This window comes from Staurois parvus, unplaced genomic scaffold (genome assembly GCF_062004578.1).
Source record: "Staurois parvus isolate SC_StPar_1 unplaced genomic scaffold, SC_StPar_1.0 ptg000941l, whole genome shotgun sequence".
Lineage (NCBI taxonomy): Eukaryota > Metazoa > Chordata > Amphibia > Anura > Ranidae > Staurois > Staurois parvus.
The window spans coordinates 124,722-140,884 of record NW_028318737.1 but is presented as its reverse complement, the minus strand read 5'-3'; the positions used below and the strand labels follow the sequence as shown (position 1 = coordinate 140,884).

General features: G+C 50.4%; 2 protein-coding genes across 2 annotated transcripts in view; both read left to right on the top strand.

Moving 5' to 3' along the window:
• LOC149441836 (uncharacterized) overlaps positions 1-12,103 on the top strand; it is a 201,702-nt gene extending 189,599 nt beyond the window's left edge. Inside the window, exons 2-4 of the mRNA XM_089656817.1 lie at positions 4,250-4,477; positions 4,557-4,763; positions 12,044-12,103. Of these exons, the coding sequence (XP_089512943.1) occupies positions 4,322-4,477; positions 4,557-4,763; positions 12,044-12,103 (423 nt within the window). The 5' untranslated portion in view covers positions 4,250-4,321. The remainder of the gene's footprint in view (positions 1-4,249; positions 4,478-4,556; positions 4,764-12,043) is intronic.
• The window catches only part of LOC149441832 (gastrula zinc finger protein XlCGF66.1-like), a 429,912-nt gene that overhangs the window by 374,208 nt on the left and 39,541 nt on the right, over positions 1-16,163 (top strand). The window lies entirely within an intron of this gene.

Here is a 16,163-nt window from a genome sequence, read left to right as displayed (position 1 = left end):
GCCAATAGGAAAAGTCATCCAGGAAGCGGGGTATGGATCCAGGAGGCTGGTATATCACAGCAATCTTCAGGGGGGTTGGGGAGAATAGTCGGACGCAGTGGGCCTCGAAGGAGGAGAAGGATAGAGAGGGGGGGTTTGGGAGGACTCGGAAGGTGCTCTGCGGTGACAGGAGCAGGCCAACCCCACCACCTTTACGACCGTTGGTCCTGGGTGAGTGGGTCCAGGTGAGACCTCCATAGGAGAGTGCAGCAGGGGAGGTAGAGTCAGTGGCCTGGATCCAGGTTTCTGTGATCGCTAGGAGGTTGAGGGAACGGAAAACAAAGAGGTTGTGGATGGCGGTAAGCTTGTTGCACACCGATTGGACGTTCAGGAGTGCATATGAAAACGGGGGGGAGATTTTAGGGAGCAGGGGGACAGATACTAAGTTGCGGCAGGACGTGGAGGCGGGAGGGTGTTGTGTGGGTGAGGGAGGTGGTGGAGGGCCAGGATTTGGGGAGATGTCCCCGGCAGTTAGGAGGAGGAGAAGGGTAAGAAAGGTGGCATGGGAGCGGGATGTGCAGGAGCGTGAGAAACCACTAGTGGAGGTGTTCGGGTCAGTGGGAGAGTGGAGTATTAGGAGAAGGTGGTGGGTGCCGTGGAGGGGTGAAGGAAGCAGTGAGGACACAATATACAATTGTTTGGGAGGAGCGGAGGGATATAGTGAATGGATTTTGGGAACGGAGGAGAGTAAAATGAGAAGGAGTGGAAGAGGCATTTTAGGGAGGTGCCCTGGAGGGCGGATAGGAGTGGTGGGAGGCTTGGTTGTCGATACGCCTCTGCCCGCTGGACTATCTCATCGATGTGTCTTCTGGTGGCTGAAGTTTAGGGGAGAAGGGAGAGGGGATCAGGTGTGGATGGATGGTTTCCAGGGGCGCTTGAGTGGCGACAGTCTGGGGTGCAGAGGGGTCTCTCATTGTGGTGGCTTTCAACAAGGGTTCAAGTCATTAGGTCAAGTTGAGCTGGGGGTTGGTATGAGTGGAGGTGCTGAAGGCCTGGTGTATGGAGGTGGAGTGGGCTAGGTGTTGGTAGGTGCAGTAGGGCCTGGCGTCAGTGGGTGTTGTGGGTCAGTGCATGTGGATGCTGCGGTCCAGCGACTGAGGGTGCTAAGGGGCCCAGCGTCTGTGGGAGCGGTAGGGTCTGGCGATCGTAGGTGTTGTAGGGCCCGGCGTCAGTGGGTGCAGGAGGACGCGTGGCAGGCTCGCCTCTCCTGGATTGGACGGGGCTCGGGGCTGTGCGGTGGCAGGGGCACAGTTGTTTGGTACACAGTGGGGAGCAAGGAAGAAGATCTGGTAGTGGTGGCCAGCCCTCTTGGTGCCGGTGGGGGTGGTTGCTGCTTCTCCTCTCACGGTGGCGGCTGTAGGTAGGGGAGGCGGTGGTGGAAGCTCCCCTCTCACTGGTGCGGAAGGCGGGGTCCTAGTTTGGGCGTTGGGCAGTAGCAAGGCTTAGAGGCAGCGGTAGGCCGCAGGGGACAGGGCCCCCAGTACTCCTCCTGGGCGATGGCAGGACCTCTGGAGTGGCTGGCGAGGGTACCAACGGGGGTGGGGGTGGTGGCGGCATTCCCTCAGGAGTGGGGGTTGTGTCCCCTCTGGAGTGATAATATCCCCAGAGGTTAAGAGAAGAAGGGTGAGGAAAGTAACATGGGAGACGAAGTGGGACTCAGGCAGGTAAGAGATGTTTCCCAGGGTGTTTGCTTGCAGTCTGTCCAGCATGCAGTAGAGATTCTTGCTGTTGTGTCTTCCTGCTGCTTGAGTTCTCCTGCTTTAGTTCAACTGCTGTGTTTAACTGCTTCGTCTTAGCACTCCATCAACGCAGCACTCACTGCTGTGTTTAACTGCTTCGTCTTAGCACTCCATCAACGCAGCACTCACTGCTGTGTTTAACTGCTTCGTCTTAGCACTCCATCAACGCAGCACTCACTGCTGTGTCTAACTGCTTCGTCTTAGCACTCCATCAAGGCAGCACTCACTGCTGTGTTTAACTGCTTCGTCTTAGCACTCCATCAACGCAGCACTCACTGCTGTGTTTAACTGCTTCGTCTTAGCACTCCATCAACGCAGCACTCACGCAATGCAGCACCCCATCAGTGATCTCCCCCCATGAGCTGATCTAAATTTATAGGGAGATGCTCAAATAAACATTCATCTCCGCCCCAATTAGAAGCTGATAAGGATCACATGAATAGGGGGGATGTTTCTCAGGAAACAGACTACAGTTATAAAACGGGTGCAGCTAGAGGTGAGAACTGGTCAACGTATACACAAATATAAATACACTATTTGTTCTGAATTTACCAGGAGTCAAAGCGTTTTCCTAGTTAAGAGTGGAGATAGGTGCATTTACCCAGAGGAAAGCAGCAGGAGTCAATGCGTTTTCCTAGTTAAGATAAAATATGTTGCTCCCAAAGCTGGCCTACATGGTTCAGTTTTATCGTTCAGCCAGCGGGATTAGAGAATAAAATTGAAGCGATTCCCCCATCCCGAGTCTATATGTCCTATGACATCACACTGACCTCACAGCCCCTCCTCCCAATGTCCCTCCGTCCAGAGTCAGAGAATCCTATTATTATTATTATACAGGATTTATATAACGCTGTCTGTGCAGCGCTGTACAATATAAGGGGGGCGGTACAATTACAATACATTTCAGTACAGAAGGAATAGGAGGGCCCGGCTCATGGAGCTTACAATCTGAAGGAAGGGGGAGGGGATACAAAAGGTGATAGCTGTGGGGGATGATCTGGTGGAGGTGATTCAAGTACAGTTCTTAGGTGGGGGTGGAGGTGGGGTAGGCTTCCCTGAAGCAGTGAGTTTTCAAAGATCACCTAAAGGCAGACAGGGTGGGGGCTGACCAGACATGCTGTGGTAGGGAGTTCCAGAGGATGGGAGAGGCTCTGGAGGAGAAAGATTGAGTTTAAGGTAGCGATGTGACATCCATGCTGATATGTCGCTCAGTAGATTTGTGATACGTGAGGAGATTGAGGGGATGAGCCGGGGAGTGGAGAGATAGATCTGGGTGTCATCAGCATAGAGGTGGTATTGGAAGCCATGGGAGGTTATCAGTTGGCCCAGGGAGGAGGGGTAGAGAGAGAAAAGGAGGGGCCCAAGAACAGAGCCTTGGGGTACCCCAATGGAAAGAGGAACGGAGGAGGAGGAGTTGTATGTGACACTGAAAGTGCGCTGAGAAAGGTAAAAGGAGAACCTATGACATCACACTGACCGCACAGCTCCTCCTCCCAATGTCCCTCCATCCAGAGTCAGAGAATCCTATGACATCACACTGACCTCACAGCTCCTCCTCCCAATGTCCCTCCATCTGGCTTTCTTTCTGATGCTCTTAGGATGTGGGGCCCCTTGGTATCCTCACATGTAAAGTGGGACTGTTGGTCCTGCGTTGTATGTAATGACATCAGAATGCTGCAACAAGCCTATACCCTGCGTAGTGTGGGGGTCCTGTGGGGGGAATTATACCTCAGCCTGAAGTGGGGCTTTAATAAAATGGAGACCTGAATGGAGAGGTGAGGAGGATTCTGGGAATATCATTTGATGTGACTATGTGTTCAGATGTAGAGTTTTCCTCCTGTGAAGTCTGGAGATCATATGACATCACATTGCCTCCACCTCCCTCCCTGATAGAAGAGAGAAAGAAGAAGAAGATTCTAGAAGTCACCAGAGAGATCACTGAGCTGCTGACAGGAGAGGTGAGCGGTGCCGGGAATTCTGGGACATTCTCCAGTAACAGACAAGGGATGTGTCTGGATGGTGACTGTATCATTGTGTGTGTCAGGTTCCTATAAGGTGTCAGGGTGTCACTGTCTATTTCTCCATGGAGGAGTGGGAGTATTTAGAAGGACACAAGGATCTCTACAAGGACGTCATGATGGACAATCAGCCGCCCCTCACATCACCGGGTAAGAGGAGACTTTATTGTAAAGGAGAGAGCAGTACGGAGGATCCACCTAGATCCCCCATCATCTGATAAACACATAGAAACAATGGATTCAGTCAGTGTGTGTGTTTCCTACAGATGGATCCAGTCATGGGAACCCACCAGAGAGATGTCCCCATCCTCTGTATTCCCGGGATTCCACACAGGAAGGTCACACCATCCCTCACCATCATCAGGTAGATGAGGAACAATGACTGATAGTATCATTAGGATCTGTACATTATCTGCATTGTTACCATTGATGGCATTTTTATTATATATTCAGAGTGGAAACCTGAGAGATCCTAAAGTTGAGGTTAAAGAAGAGATAAAAGAGGAGGAGGATGAGGATGGGGGGATGGAGGAGTCAGAGCTTCTAAAGAAACACAAAGATCTGTACCAGGACACCATGGTGGAGTCATCCAGCTACAGGAACCCACCAGAGAGATGTCCCCGTCCTCTGTATTCCTGGGATTCCACACAGGAAGGTCACACCATCCCTCACCATCATCAGGTAGATGATGACAATTATTGGTAGTTGTGATTTATACACAGCATGTTTGTTACAATGAATGTTTTATTATATCTTTCAGAGTGGAATCCTCGGGGATGATAAAATTGATGTAAAAGAAGAGTATAAAGAGGAGGATGAGGAGTATGGAGTGATGGAGGAGTTTTCAGAAGGACACAAGGATATGATGGAGCCACCTAATACCAGGAACCCCCCAGAGAGATGTCCCCGTCCTCTGTATTCCCGGGATTCCACACAGGAAGGTCACACCATCCCTCACTATTACAAGGTTGGTGGGATGGAGCATCTAGAACATGGACTTGTAGAGATGATGTGTGGATTGTTTATGTGACCTTATATTTTACAGATGATATTTTCTGTCATTTCCTTGATTTAGAGTGGAGATCCAATCGATATAGAATTTGAGGTGAAAGCAGAAGAAGAAGAGGCGTATGTGAGGGATGATCAGCAGTCTATGGAGGAGGATGGAATAACGGGGACATTTATAGAGGAGGACACTCCTACAGAGATCAGCACAGGTGGGTCATGAACACTAAATCCATTCCTCCACCCATACTGCTCACTGATTGGTCCAGAGTAGGGCGGGGACTGGGTGATATCAGCCTGTAATCCCCTGGTCACTTTCCTGAGCTGTGTTCCCCGTCCTGTATTCCTGGATTTCTCTCGGATAATCTTCCTTCTCTGTGCTGCAGACACAATTTATGTCTCTAGACTGGATTTATGGAGGTTCTGGGGTTCAGCTGGCAGAAAAATGTTGATTTTTCCTATAAGCATTGCATAATGTAGGCACCCAGGACATGTGACTGGGGTCTCCTGCCTTGTGCCTGACTCCTCCAGGGGACCTTCTCTGTTATCTGCTGGCTGTGCCGGGTGGAGGGATATGTCTGTAGTGTCTCAGACCCAAGTCACTGAGTGCAGTCTCAGGAGATGGGAGGCAAGCAACCCTTTAAGGACCTTTAATTACTGAATAACAATATTAGCAGCCCTGACCATTAGATTATATAATTTATATTGTACATTACATTCTCCTGACCCCTGCACTATATACTCTGTGTTGTACATTACATACTCCTGACCCCTGCACTATATACTCTATGTTGTACATTACATACTCCTGACCCCTGCACTATATACTCTATGTTGTACATTACATACTCCTGACCCCTGCACTATATACTCTGTTGTACATTACATACTCCTGACCCCTGCACTATATACTCTATGTTGTACATTACATACTCCTGACCCCTGCACTATATACTCTATGTTGTACATTACATACTCCTGACCCCTGCACTATATACTCTGTTTTGTACATTACATACTTCTGACCCCTGCACTATATACTCTGTTTTGTACATTACATACTCCTGACCCCTGCACTATATACTCTGTTTTGTACATTACATACTCCTGACCCCTGCACTATATACTCTATGTTGTACATTACATACTCCTGACCCCTGCACTATATACTCTGTGTTGTACATTACACACTCCTGACCCATGCACTATATACTCTATGTTGTACATTACATACTCCTGACCCCTGCACTATACACTCTATATTGTACATTACACACTCCTGACCCCTGCACTATATACTCTATGTTGTACATTACACACTCCTGACCCCTGCACTATACACTCTATATTGTACATTACACACTCCTGACCCCTGCACTATATACTCTATGTTGTACATTACATACTCCTGACCCCTGCAGTATATACTCTACAGTGGATATAAAAAGTCTACACACCCCTGTTAAAATGTCAGGTTTCTGTGATGTAAAAAAATGAGACAAAGATAACTAATTTCAGAACTTTTTCACCTTTAATGTGACCTAGAAACGGTAAAACGCAACTGAAAAACAAACTGAAATCTTTTAGGGAGGAAGTCAACAAAAATACTAAAAAATTGTGGTTGCATAAGTGTGCAAACCCTCTTATAACTGGGGATGTAGCTGTGTTCAGAATTAAGCAATCACATTCACAATCATGGTAAATAGGAGTCAGTACACACCCGCCATCATTTAAAGTGCCTCTGATTAACCCCAAATAAAGTTCAGCTGTTCTAGTTGGTCTTTCCTGACATTTTCTTAGTCGCATCCTACAGCAAAAGCCATGATATGCAGAGAGCTTCCAAAGCATCATAGGGATCTCATTGTTAAAAGGTATCAGTCAGGAGAAGGGTACAATAGAATTCTCAAGGCATTAGATATACCATGGAACACAGTGAAGACAGTCATCATCAAGTGGAGAGAATATGGTGCAACAGTGACCTCACCAACAGTGACCTCACCAACAGTGACCTCACCAACAGTGACATCACCAACAGTTACATCACCAACAGTGACCTCACCAACAGTGACATCACTGAGAACTGGACGTCCCTCCAAAATGGATGAAAAGATGAGAAGAAAACTGGTCTGGGAGGCGGCCAAGAGGCCTACAGCAACATGAAAGGAGCTGCAGGAATATGTGGCAAGTCCTGGCTGTGTGGTCCATGTGACAACAATCTCCGTGTTCTTCATATGTCTGGGCTATGGGGGAGAGTGGAAGACGGAAGCCTTTTCTTAGGAAGAAAACCATCCAAGCCCGGCTACATTCTGCAAAAACACATCTGAAGTCTCCCAGAAGCATGTGGGGAGATGTGTTCTGGTCTGATGAAACCAAGGTTGGACTTTCTGGCCATAATTCCAAAAGATATGTTTGGCACAAAAACAACACTGCACATCACCAGAAGAACACCATACCCACTGTGAAGCATGGTGGTGGCAGCATCATGCTTTGGGGCTGATTTTCTTCATCTGGAAATGGGGCCTTAGTCAAGGTAGAGGGAATTATGAACAGGTCCAAATGCCAGTCAATATCGGCACAAAATCTTCCAGCTTCTGCTAGAAAGCTGAACAAAGAGGAGCTTCACCTTTCAGCATGACAACCACCCAAAGCAGCCATCCAAATCCACAAAGGAACGGCTTCACCAGAAAAAGATGGAAGATTTGGAATGTCCCAGCCAGAGCCCAGACCTGAATCCGATGGAAAATCTGTGGGGTGATCTGAAGAGGGCTGTGCGCAGGAGATGACACGCAATCTGACAGATTTGGAGTGTTTTTGCAAGGATGAGCGGGCAAATATTGCCGAGTCAGGATGTGCCGTGCTGATAGACTCCTCCCCAAAAAGACTGAGTGCTGGAATCACATCAAAAGGGGCTTCAACAAAGTATTAGCGTAAGGGTGTGTACACTTATGCAACCAGATTATTTTAGTTTTTTATTTTTACTATCCCCACCTAAACGATTTCATTTTGTTGTTCAACTGAGTTGTACAGTTTATAGGTCTCGTTAAAGGTGGAAAAAGTTCTGAAATGATTTATCTTTGTCCAATTTTTACATCACAGAAACCTGACATTTTAACAGGGGTTGTACATTACATACTCCTGACCCCTGCACTATATACTCTATGTTGTACATTACATACTCCTGACCCCTGCACTATATACTCTATGTTGTACATTACATACTCCTGACCCCTGCACTGTATACTCTATGTTGTACATTACATACTCCTGACCCCTGCACTGTATACTCTATGTTGTACATTACATACTCCTGACCCCTGCACTGTATACTCTATGTTGTACATTGCATACTCCTGACTCCTGCACTATAGACTCTGTTGTACATTACATACTCCTGACCCCTGCACTATATACTCTATGTTGTACATTGCATACTCCTGACCCCTGCACTATATACTCTATGTTGTACATTACATACTCCTGACCCCTGCGCTATATACTCTGTTGTACATTACATCCTCCTGACCCCTGCGCTATATACTCTATGTTGTACATTACATACTCCAGACCCCTGCACTATATATTCTATGTTGTACATTACATACTCCTGACCCCTGCACTATGTACTCTGTTGTACATTACATACTCCTGACCCCTGCACTATATACTCTGTTGTACATTACATACTCCTGACCCCTGCACTATATACTCTGTTGTACATTACATACTCCTGACCCCTGCACTATATACTCTGTTGTACATTACATACTCCTGACCCTTGCACTATATATTCTGTGTTGTACATTACATACTCTTGACCCCTGCACTATATACTCTATGTTGTACATTACATACTCCTGACCCCTGCACTATATACTCTATGTTGTACATTACATACTCCTGATCCCTGCACTATATACTCTATATTGTACATTACATACTCCTGACCCCTGCACTATATACTCTATGTTGTACATTACATACTCCTGATCCCTGCACTATATACTCTATATTGTACATTACATACTCCTGACCCCTGCACTATATACTCTATGTTGTACATTACATACTCCTGACCCCTGCACTATATACTCTATGTTGTACATTACATACTCCTGACCCCTGCACTATATACTCTATGTTGTACATTACATACTCCTGACCCCTGCACTATATACTCTGTTGTACATTACATACTCCTGACCCCTGCACTATATACTCTGTTGTACATTACATACTCCTGACCCCTGCACTATATACTCTGTTGTACATTACATACTCCTGACCCTTGCACTATATATTCTGTGTTGTACATTACATACTCTTGACCCCTGCACTATATACTCTATGTTGTACATTACATACTCCTGACCCCTGCACTATATACTCTATGTTGTACATTACATACTCCTGATCCCTGCACTATATACTCTATATTGTACATTACATACTCCTGACCCCTGCACTATATACTCTATGTTGTACATTACATACTCCTGATCCCTGCACTATATACTCTATATTGTACATTACATACTCCTGACCCCTGCACTATATACTCTATGTTGTACATTACATACTCCTGACCCCTGCACTATATACTCTATGTTGTACATTACATACTCCTGACCCCTGCACTATGTACTCTGTGTTGTACATTACATACTCCTGACCCCTGCACTATATACTCTGTGTTGTACATTACATACTCCTGACTTTTTGTGATGGAGCGTAGGTAGGACAGAACACACAGAGCAGATGATAAACACACAAAGCTTTATTGAAAGATGACAGTTACTCAATTGGGATCTGAAGGTAGCGTCCCAGTACCCAGTGTGGGGAAAGAGCAGGGATGGGGCCCAAAACAATTGTAATCCGGCCCCAGGAAGGGCAAAGTTGGAGTCTCTGGTAAATTGTAATCCAGACAGGGAAGAGGAAAGGGGGAGAGTACATGGACAGTCCATAGAGGGATAAAAAAAGGGGTGCAGCGGGGGGGCGACCCTTCTCAGCACACAGCAGAGGGTCCTCACAGCAGGTACTAGTCCTGATACTCCAGCCCACAGCAACACAAGCAATCCTGGCCCCGCAGTATTTGGCAGTATAGCAGCAGGTACTCCTCCTGAGCCCCGAGTATTAGCAGAGTGTTCAGCGGGTGATAGTCCCCAATCTCCCTGGTGTATTGCAGAGCGCTCAGCGGGTAATAATCCTCTATTCCCTGGTGTATTGCAGAGCGCTCAGCGGGTAATAATCCTCTATTCCCTGGTGTATTGCAGAGCGCTCAGCGGGTAATAATCCTCTATTCCCTGGTGTATTGCAGAGTGTTCAGCGGGTGATAGTCCCCAATCTCCCTGGGGTATTGCAGAGCTCTCAGCGGGTAATAATCCTCTATTCCCTGGTGTATTGCAGAGCGCTCAGCAGGTAATAATCCTCTGTTCCCTGGTGTATTGCAGAGCGCTCAGCGGGTATTAATCCTCTGTTCCCTGGTATATTGCAGAGCGCTCAGCGGGTAATAATCCTCTGTTCCCTGGTGTATTGCAGAGCGCTCAGCGGGTAATAATCCTCTATTCCCTGGTGTATTGCAGAGCGCTCAGCGGGTAATAATCCTCTATTCCCTGGTGTATTGCAGAGCGCTCAGCGGGTAATAATCCTCTATTCCCTGGTGTATTGCAAAGCGCTCAGCGGGTAATAATCCTCTGTTCCCTGGTGTATTGCAGAGCGCTCAGCGGGTAATAATCCTCTATTCCCTGGTGTATTGCAGAGCGCTCAGCGGGTAATAATCCTCTATTCCCTGGTGTATTGCAAAGCGCTCAGCGGGTAATAATCCTCTGTTCCCTGGTGTATTGCAGAGCGCTCAGCGGGTAATAATCCTCTATTCCCTGGTGTATTGCAGAGAGCTCAGCGGGTAATAATCCTCTATTCCCTGGTGTATTGCATAGCGCTCAGCGGGTAATAATCCTCTATTCCCTGGTGTATTGCATAGCGCTCAGCAGGTAATAATCCTCTATTCCCTGTTGTATTGCAGAGAGCTCAGCAGGTAATAATCTTCTATTCCCTGGTGTATTGCAGAGAGCTCAGCGGGTAATAATCCTCTGTTCCCTGGTATATTGCAGAGCGCTCAGCGGGTAATAATCCTCTGTTCCCTGGTGTATTGCAGAGCGCTCAGCGGGTAATAATCCTCTATTCCTGGTGTATTGCAGAGCGCTCAGCGGGTAATAATCCTCTGTTCCCTGGTATATTGCAGAGCGCTCAGCGGGTAATAATCCTCTTTTCCCTGGTGTATTGCAGAGCGCTCAGCGGGTAATAATCCTCTATTCCCTGTTGTATTGCAGAGCGCTCAGCGGGTAATAATCCTCTATTCCCTGGTGTATTGCAGAGCGCTCAGTGGGTAATAATCCTCTGTTCCCTGGTGTATTGCAGAGTGCTCAGTGGGTAATAATCCTCTATTCCCTGGTGTATTGCAGAGCGCTCAGCGTGTAATAATCCTCTATTCCCTGGTGTATTGCAGAGTGCTCAGCGGGTAATAATCCTCTATTCCCTGGTGTATTGCAGAGCGCTCAGCGGGTAATAATCCTCTATTCCCTGGTGTATTGCAGAGTGGCTGCGGGGGTCTCACCTCAGCGTAGACCTCCCAGCAGCTGGCAGCGGACAGAACAACCAGGGGAGCCCTGCATCAGCTTTCTTAAGGTTTTGTAGGATGCTCCCGGTTGTCCTGGTAACATTGAGGGGCGTGCCTCGTTGCCCGGGCAACGAGGCACGCCCCCTTGACACGGGCCACACTCTCAAGAGTGTGGCCATTGTCTCCAGAGGGTGCAGGTGTGGGAAACCTTATGCCTCCCTGCAGCCGCTGGGGGGGCGTCAAGCCGGCGCCCCTGTCCTGGAACCTCCCGGAAGGAGGTCACCCCTCTCTTGGCCGTATGACCAGGAGAAGCGTTAATCTCGACGCAGGGGGTCATCTTCCTCCCACCCAGCTGCGCGAGGTGGGGGGAAGATGACCGCAGCAGGGTGTGAGAAGTAACACTTCTCATCCTGTGTGGCCGGGCTTCAAAGGGCCGTGACAGGATGAGAAGGGGGGTATAGTGACACAGGACATGGGCACTAGGAGGGGGGGTGGGGGGAAGCTTCTGCAGGCACACCGTGACAACTCCTCCCCCCTCCATTTCACAAGTGCCGGCAAGGGGGACCCGACCTGGTCCCCTTGAAGGCACTTGTGGGCCCTAAATTATCTATTGTGGGTCTTGCTGGCAGGACATCCCGTCTATACTGAATGGTGAAGTTGTAGGGCTGAAGGGCGAGGCTCCATCTTAGGAGGTGCCCATTGTCCCCGGATACTCTATTTAACCATGTGAGGGGGTTGTGATCGGTGACTATGGTGGACTCCCGGCTGTACAAGTAGGTTGCAATTTTTTTAGGGCCCAGACTATGGCCAGGCACTCTTTTTCTACGGTGGTGTAAGCGACTTCCCTGTCTAGCAGTTTGCAGCTGAGGAAGGCGACGGGGTGTTCCTCCCCAGCCTCATTTACTTGGCTGAGAACAGCCCCTAGGCCGTAGATGGAGGCGTCGGTCTGCACCAGGAAGCGTCTGCTGGGGTCAGGGGCAGCCAGGACTGGGTTGCTTGCCAGGGCTGACTTGAGGTCATAAAAGGCGGAGTCACAGGCCAAGGTCCAGTTCACCATTCTAGGGCTGTTCTTCCGGGTCAGGTTGGTCAGGGGTTGGGCCACGGAGCTGAAATTAGGTACAAATTTATGATAGTAACTGGCGGTACCGAGAAATACCATCACTTGTTTCTTAGTCTGGGGAGTTGGCCAGTCATGGATGGCTTGGACCTTGGCAGGCTTGGGTTTCAGTTTCCCCCGTACTCTGTGTCCGAGGTACTGTACCTCAGTCATTTCTAGCTGGTATTTGTCCAGCCTCACCGTCAGCCCGGCCCCTCATATATGCTATCCAGGATGGTCCCCACATGTAACAGGTGCTCCTCCCACGTGTTACTGAAGATGGCCATCTCATCTACGTAGGCGGACGCAAACTCTTACCATCCCTCTAGTAGCTGGTCCAAGACCCGTTGAAAGGTGGTGAGGGCGTTTTTCATGCCAAAGGGCATGACGAGGAATTCGTACAGGCCGAACGGGGTAATGAAGGCGGAGCGCTCAGTGCTCTCCCTGGTGAGGGCGATCTTCCAGTAGCCCTTACTGAGATCTAGGGAGCTGACACACTGAGCCCCAGCGAGACGGTCTAGCAGGTCATCTATGTGGGGCATGGGATAGGCGTCACTGATGGTGTAGTCGTTCAGTCTCCTGTAGTCAACGCAAAAGCGGGTGCTCCTGTCCTTTTTTGGCACCAGCACCACCGGGAGGCCCAGGGACTGCGGGAGGGCCGGATGATGCCCAGCTGGAGCATCTTCGAGAGCTCCGCCCAGATGGCCATCTTCACAGATTCGGGGACTTGGTAGGGGGCCTGCTGGATGGGTTTTTGACCGTGGGTCTCCACATGGTGGAGGGCTAATCCAGTGCGGCCCGGGGCGGCCAAGAAGGTGACAGCCCATTCCACTAGCACGGCCCACATTTGAGTCATTTGGCAGGGGCTCAGCCAAGCCTCATTGGAAATTTGGTGGGTGATGGCTTCGGTGGTTTGTAGGAGGTTGGGCAGGGCCCCCTCTTTGGCCTCCCCCATGGAGGTGGGGCAAATGGCTAGCACGGGCAGGGTCCTATCATGATACTCTTTCAGCATGTTGATGTGGACCGTGCGCTGCTGGCGGTCCTGGGCATCGAGGCTAATGACATAGCTGGTCTCCTCTATTTTACGAAGGACCTTGTAGGGTCCTTCCCAGGTGTTCTGGAGCTTATTCTGGGGGTGGGGGACTATCTTAAGGACCTGTTGGCCCTCGGCGAACTCACGTCCGCGCACCCTGTAGTCGTACCACTCTTTCTAGTGAGTCTGGGCACGGCGGCCAGGCGGGTCAGTCGTTCCCGCAACTTGAGTACGTAGGGGATGACCGGGGTACTCGTGTCCTCTATTTTTGCTTCCCAATGTTCCTGGAGTAGGGACAGGGGACCTCGGACCTTCCGCCCGTATAGGAGTTGAAAGGAGGAAAACCCCGTTGACTCCTGCGGTACCTCCCGGTGTGCAAACAGCAGATGAGGGAGGAGCCTCTTCCAGTCCACCTCCCCATCAACAAAGGACCTCAGCATGCCCTTCAGGGTCCCATTAAAGCGCTCACAGAGGCCATTGGTCTGGGGATTATTGGGAGTGGTCCTGACTGCCCGTACCCCGCACGTGCACCATAGGGATTGGACTACCGTCGGACATAAACTGGGTACCCTGGTCAGTCAAGATCTCACTGGGGAAGCCTACCTGGGCAAAAACAGTGACCAGGGCCTCCACCACCTTAGGGGCAGAGATGTTGGACAGGGTGACTGCCTCTTGGCAGCAGGTTGTATAATACACTACCGTGAGGATGTATTTTTTCCCCAACTTACTGGGGCGGGCCAGGGGTCCTATGATGTTTATGGCTACTCTCTGAAAGGGCTCCTCAATGATGGGCAGGGGAAGGAGCGGGGTTCTGGGGTGGTCCCCAGGGTGTCCCTTCCTTTGGCAGGTGTCACAGGTCCGGCAGAAGTGAGCAACTGACTGCGAGATGCTCGGCCAATAAAAGGCTTGGGTTAGTCGCTTCTCTGTCCTCCTCTTCCCTAGGTGGCCAGCTAACGGAATGTCATGGGCGATCTGGAGCAGCAGGAAACTAAACAGTCTGGGCATGACCAGTTGTTTGGGGGCAGCATGAGGATGGCCCGGGTAGCTTGGGCCCTCCCAGTGGTACAGCAGCCCCTGCTCCCACCAAAGCTGGTCCCCTTTTCTAACTGTCCCGCATCTGCCTGGGCCCTAAACCGGGCCAAGTTGGGTCTGCATCTAGCTCCTTCTTAAAAGTCTCCAGGTGCCAGGCCAGGGTGGTGTCTAGGTCAAGTGTGGGGGAACTCACCAGGTCCATGAAGGGGGGTCCCGTGGTAGTCTCGTCTTTGGGAAGACCTCGACCTGCTTGGCTCCTAGTCACAGCCCCAACATACTGGCACTGCAGCTCCCCTAGATCGTTTCCGAGCAGGAACATATGCCGGCAATGTTGCTCTCCGAATCCATAATTAAGGCGTAAGGACACCCTGGGAAAATGCTGTCTGGCTCCTCCCACCAGTTCGATGGAGAATCCAGGGCTGGGTTGTATGGCTTCCGGCCTTATCATGCAGGGGTTTGCTATGGTAAGGAAGGCCCCCATATCCCTGAAGCCGGTGGCGGGATACCCATACACGGCCTGCAGGTGGCACTGCCTCTGCGCAGGGTAGGATGCTCCTGGGGGATGACGGCTTCTGGAGTGGTCATCCATTCACTGGGGCGTGGGGGCAGGGGCTCTTCTGCTGGGTTCAGTTCCAGGTAGTTGATGGGGCGGTTGAAGCAACGGCCTCTGGGGTTTGGGCAGTTGGCCTGGATGTGCCCCAGTTGGTTGCATCCATAGCATCGATGATCCAGGGGCGGTCCCATGAGTGGAGGCCGATAGGGAGGCCCCGCGGGGTTTGCTGCAGTGGGCAGGGGGGCCACCCTGGCAGGTGGGGTGGCAGGATTGAGGGGTGGCCGGACAGGCGGCGAGGCCTTCGGCGGCTCAGTGGCTTGTTTCTTCCAATGGGGCTTGATGGCGAGGACCTTGTCGACCAGGGCAATGGTCTTCACGAGGGTGGCAGGGGCTCTTTCTCTCACCTATCCTTGCACCTCTGCAGGACATTGGGTATAAAATTGTTTTTTCAGGAAGGCCTGGATAATTTCCTCTGCGGTGCGGGCATGTTCCCCCTCCAGCCACTGCCGGCAGGACTGTGACATTTTATGAGCGTACATCTTGTAGGATGGCTCGGCATGGCAGGGAAGGTCTTGGAAATGGGCTCGGTGGGTCTCTGGGGTCACCGCATAGTGCTCCAGCACGGTCTGTTTGACCCGTGCATAATCTCTGTTCTCTTGGGAATCCAGCGGCTGCACCCCCTTATAGCAGGCCCACGAGGTGCCGTAGCCAATCTGTTTGCGGCACCTCCATGAGTTGACACAAATATTCAAAGTCTTGGAAGAACCCCTTCACATCCCCGGTGCCTTCATTAAAAGGCTTGAAATCTTTTCAAGTGACCCGGGGAGGAGGAGACCCCACGGTTCTGGGGCTGGGAGGGAAACTCAGATCTCAGTGGCTCCCTTGGCTCTCTCTCTCGTGGCCCCTCCGGATAGCCTCCCTCTTGTCATCTACCGTGGCCTTTGCTTCCAGGATGGTCATTTCCTCCTCCAACCGAGCAATCCAGGGACTTTTGGGTCCTTGTGTGTGGGGGAGGCCGGGGAGGGTCGGTTCTCC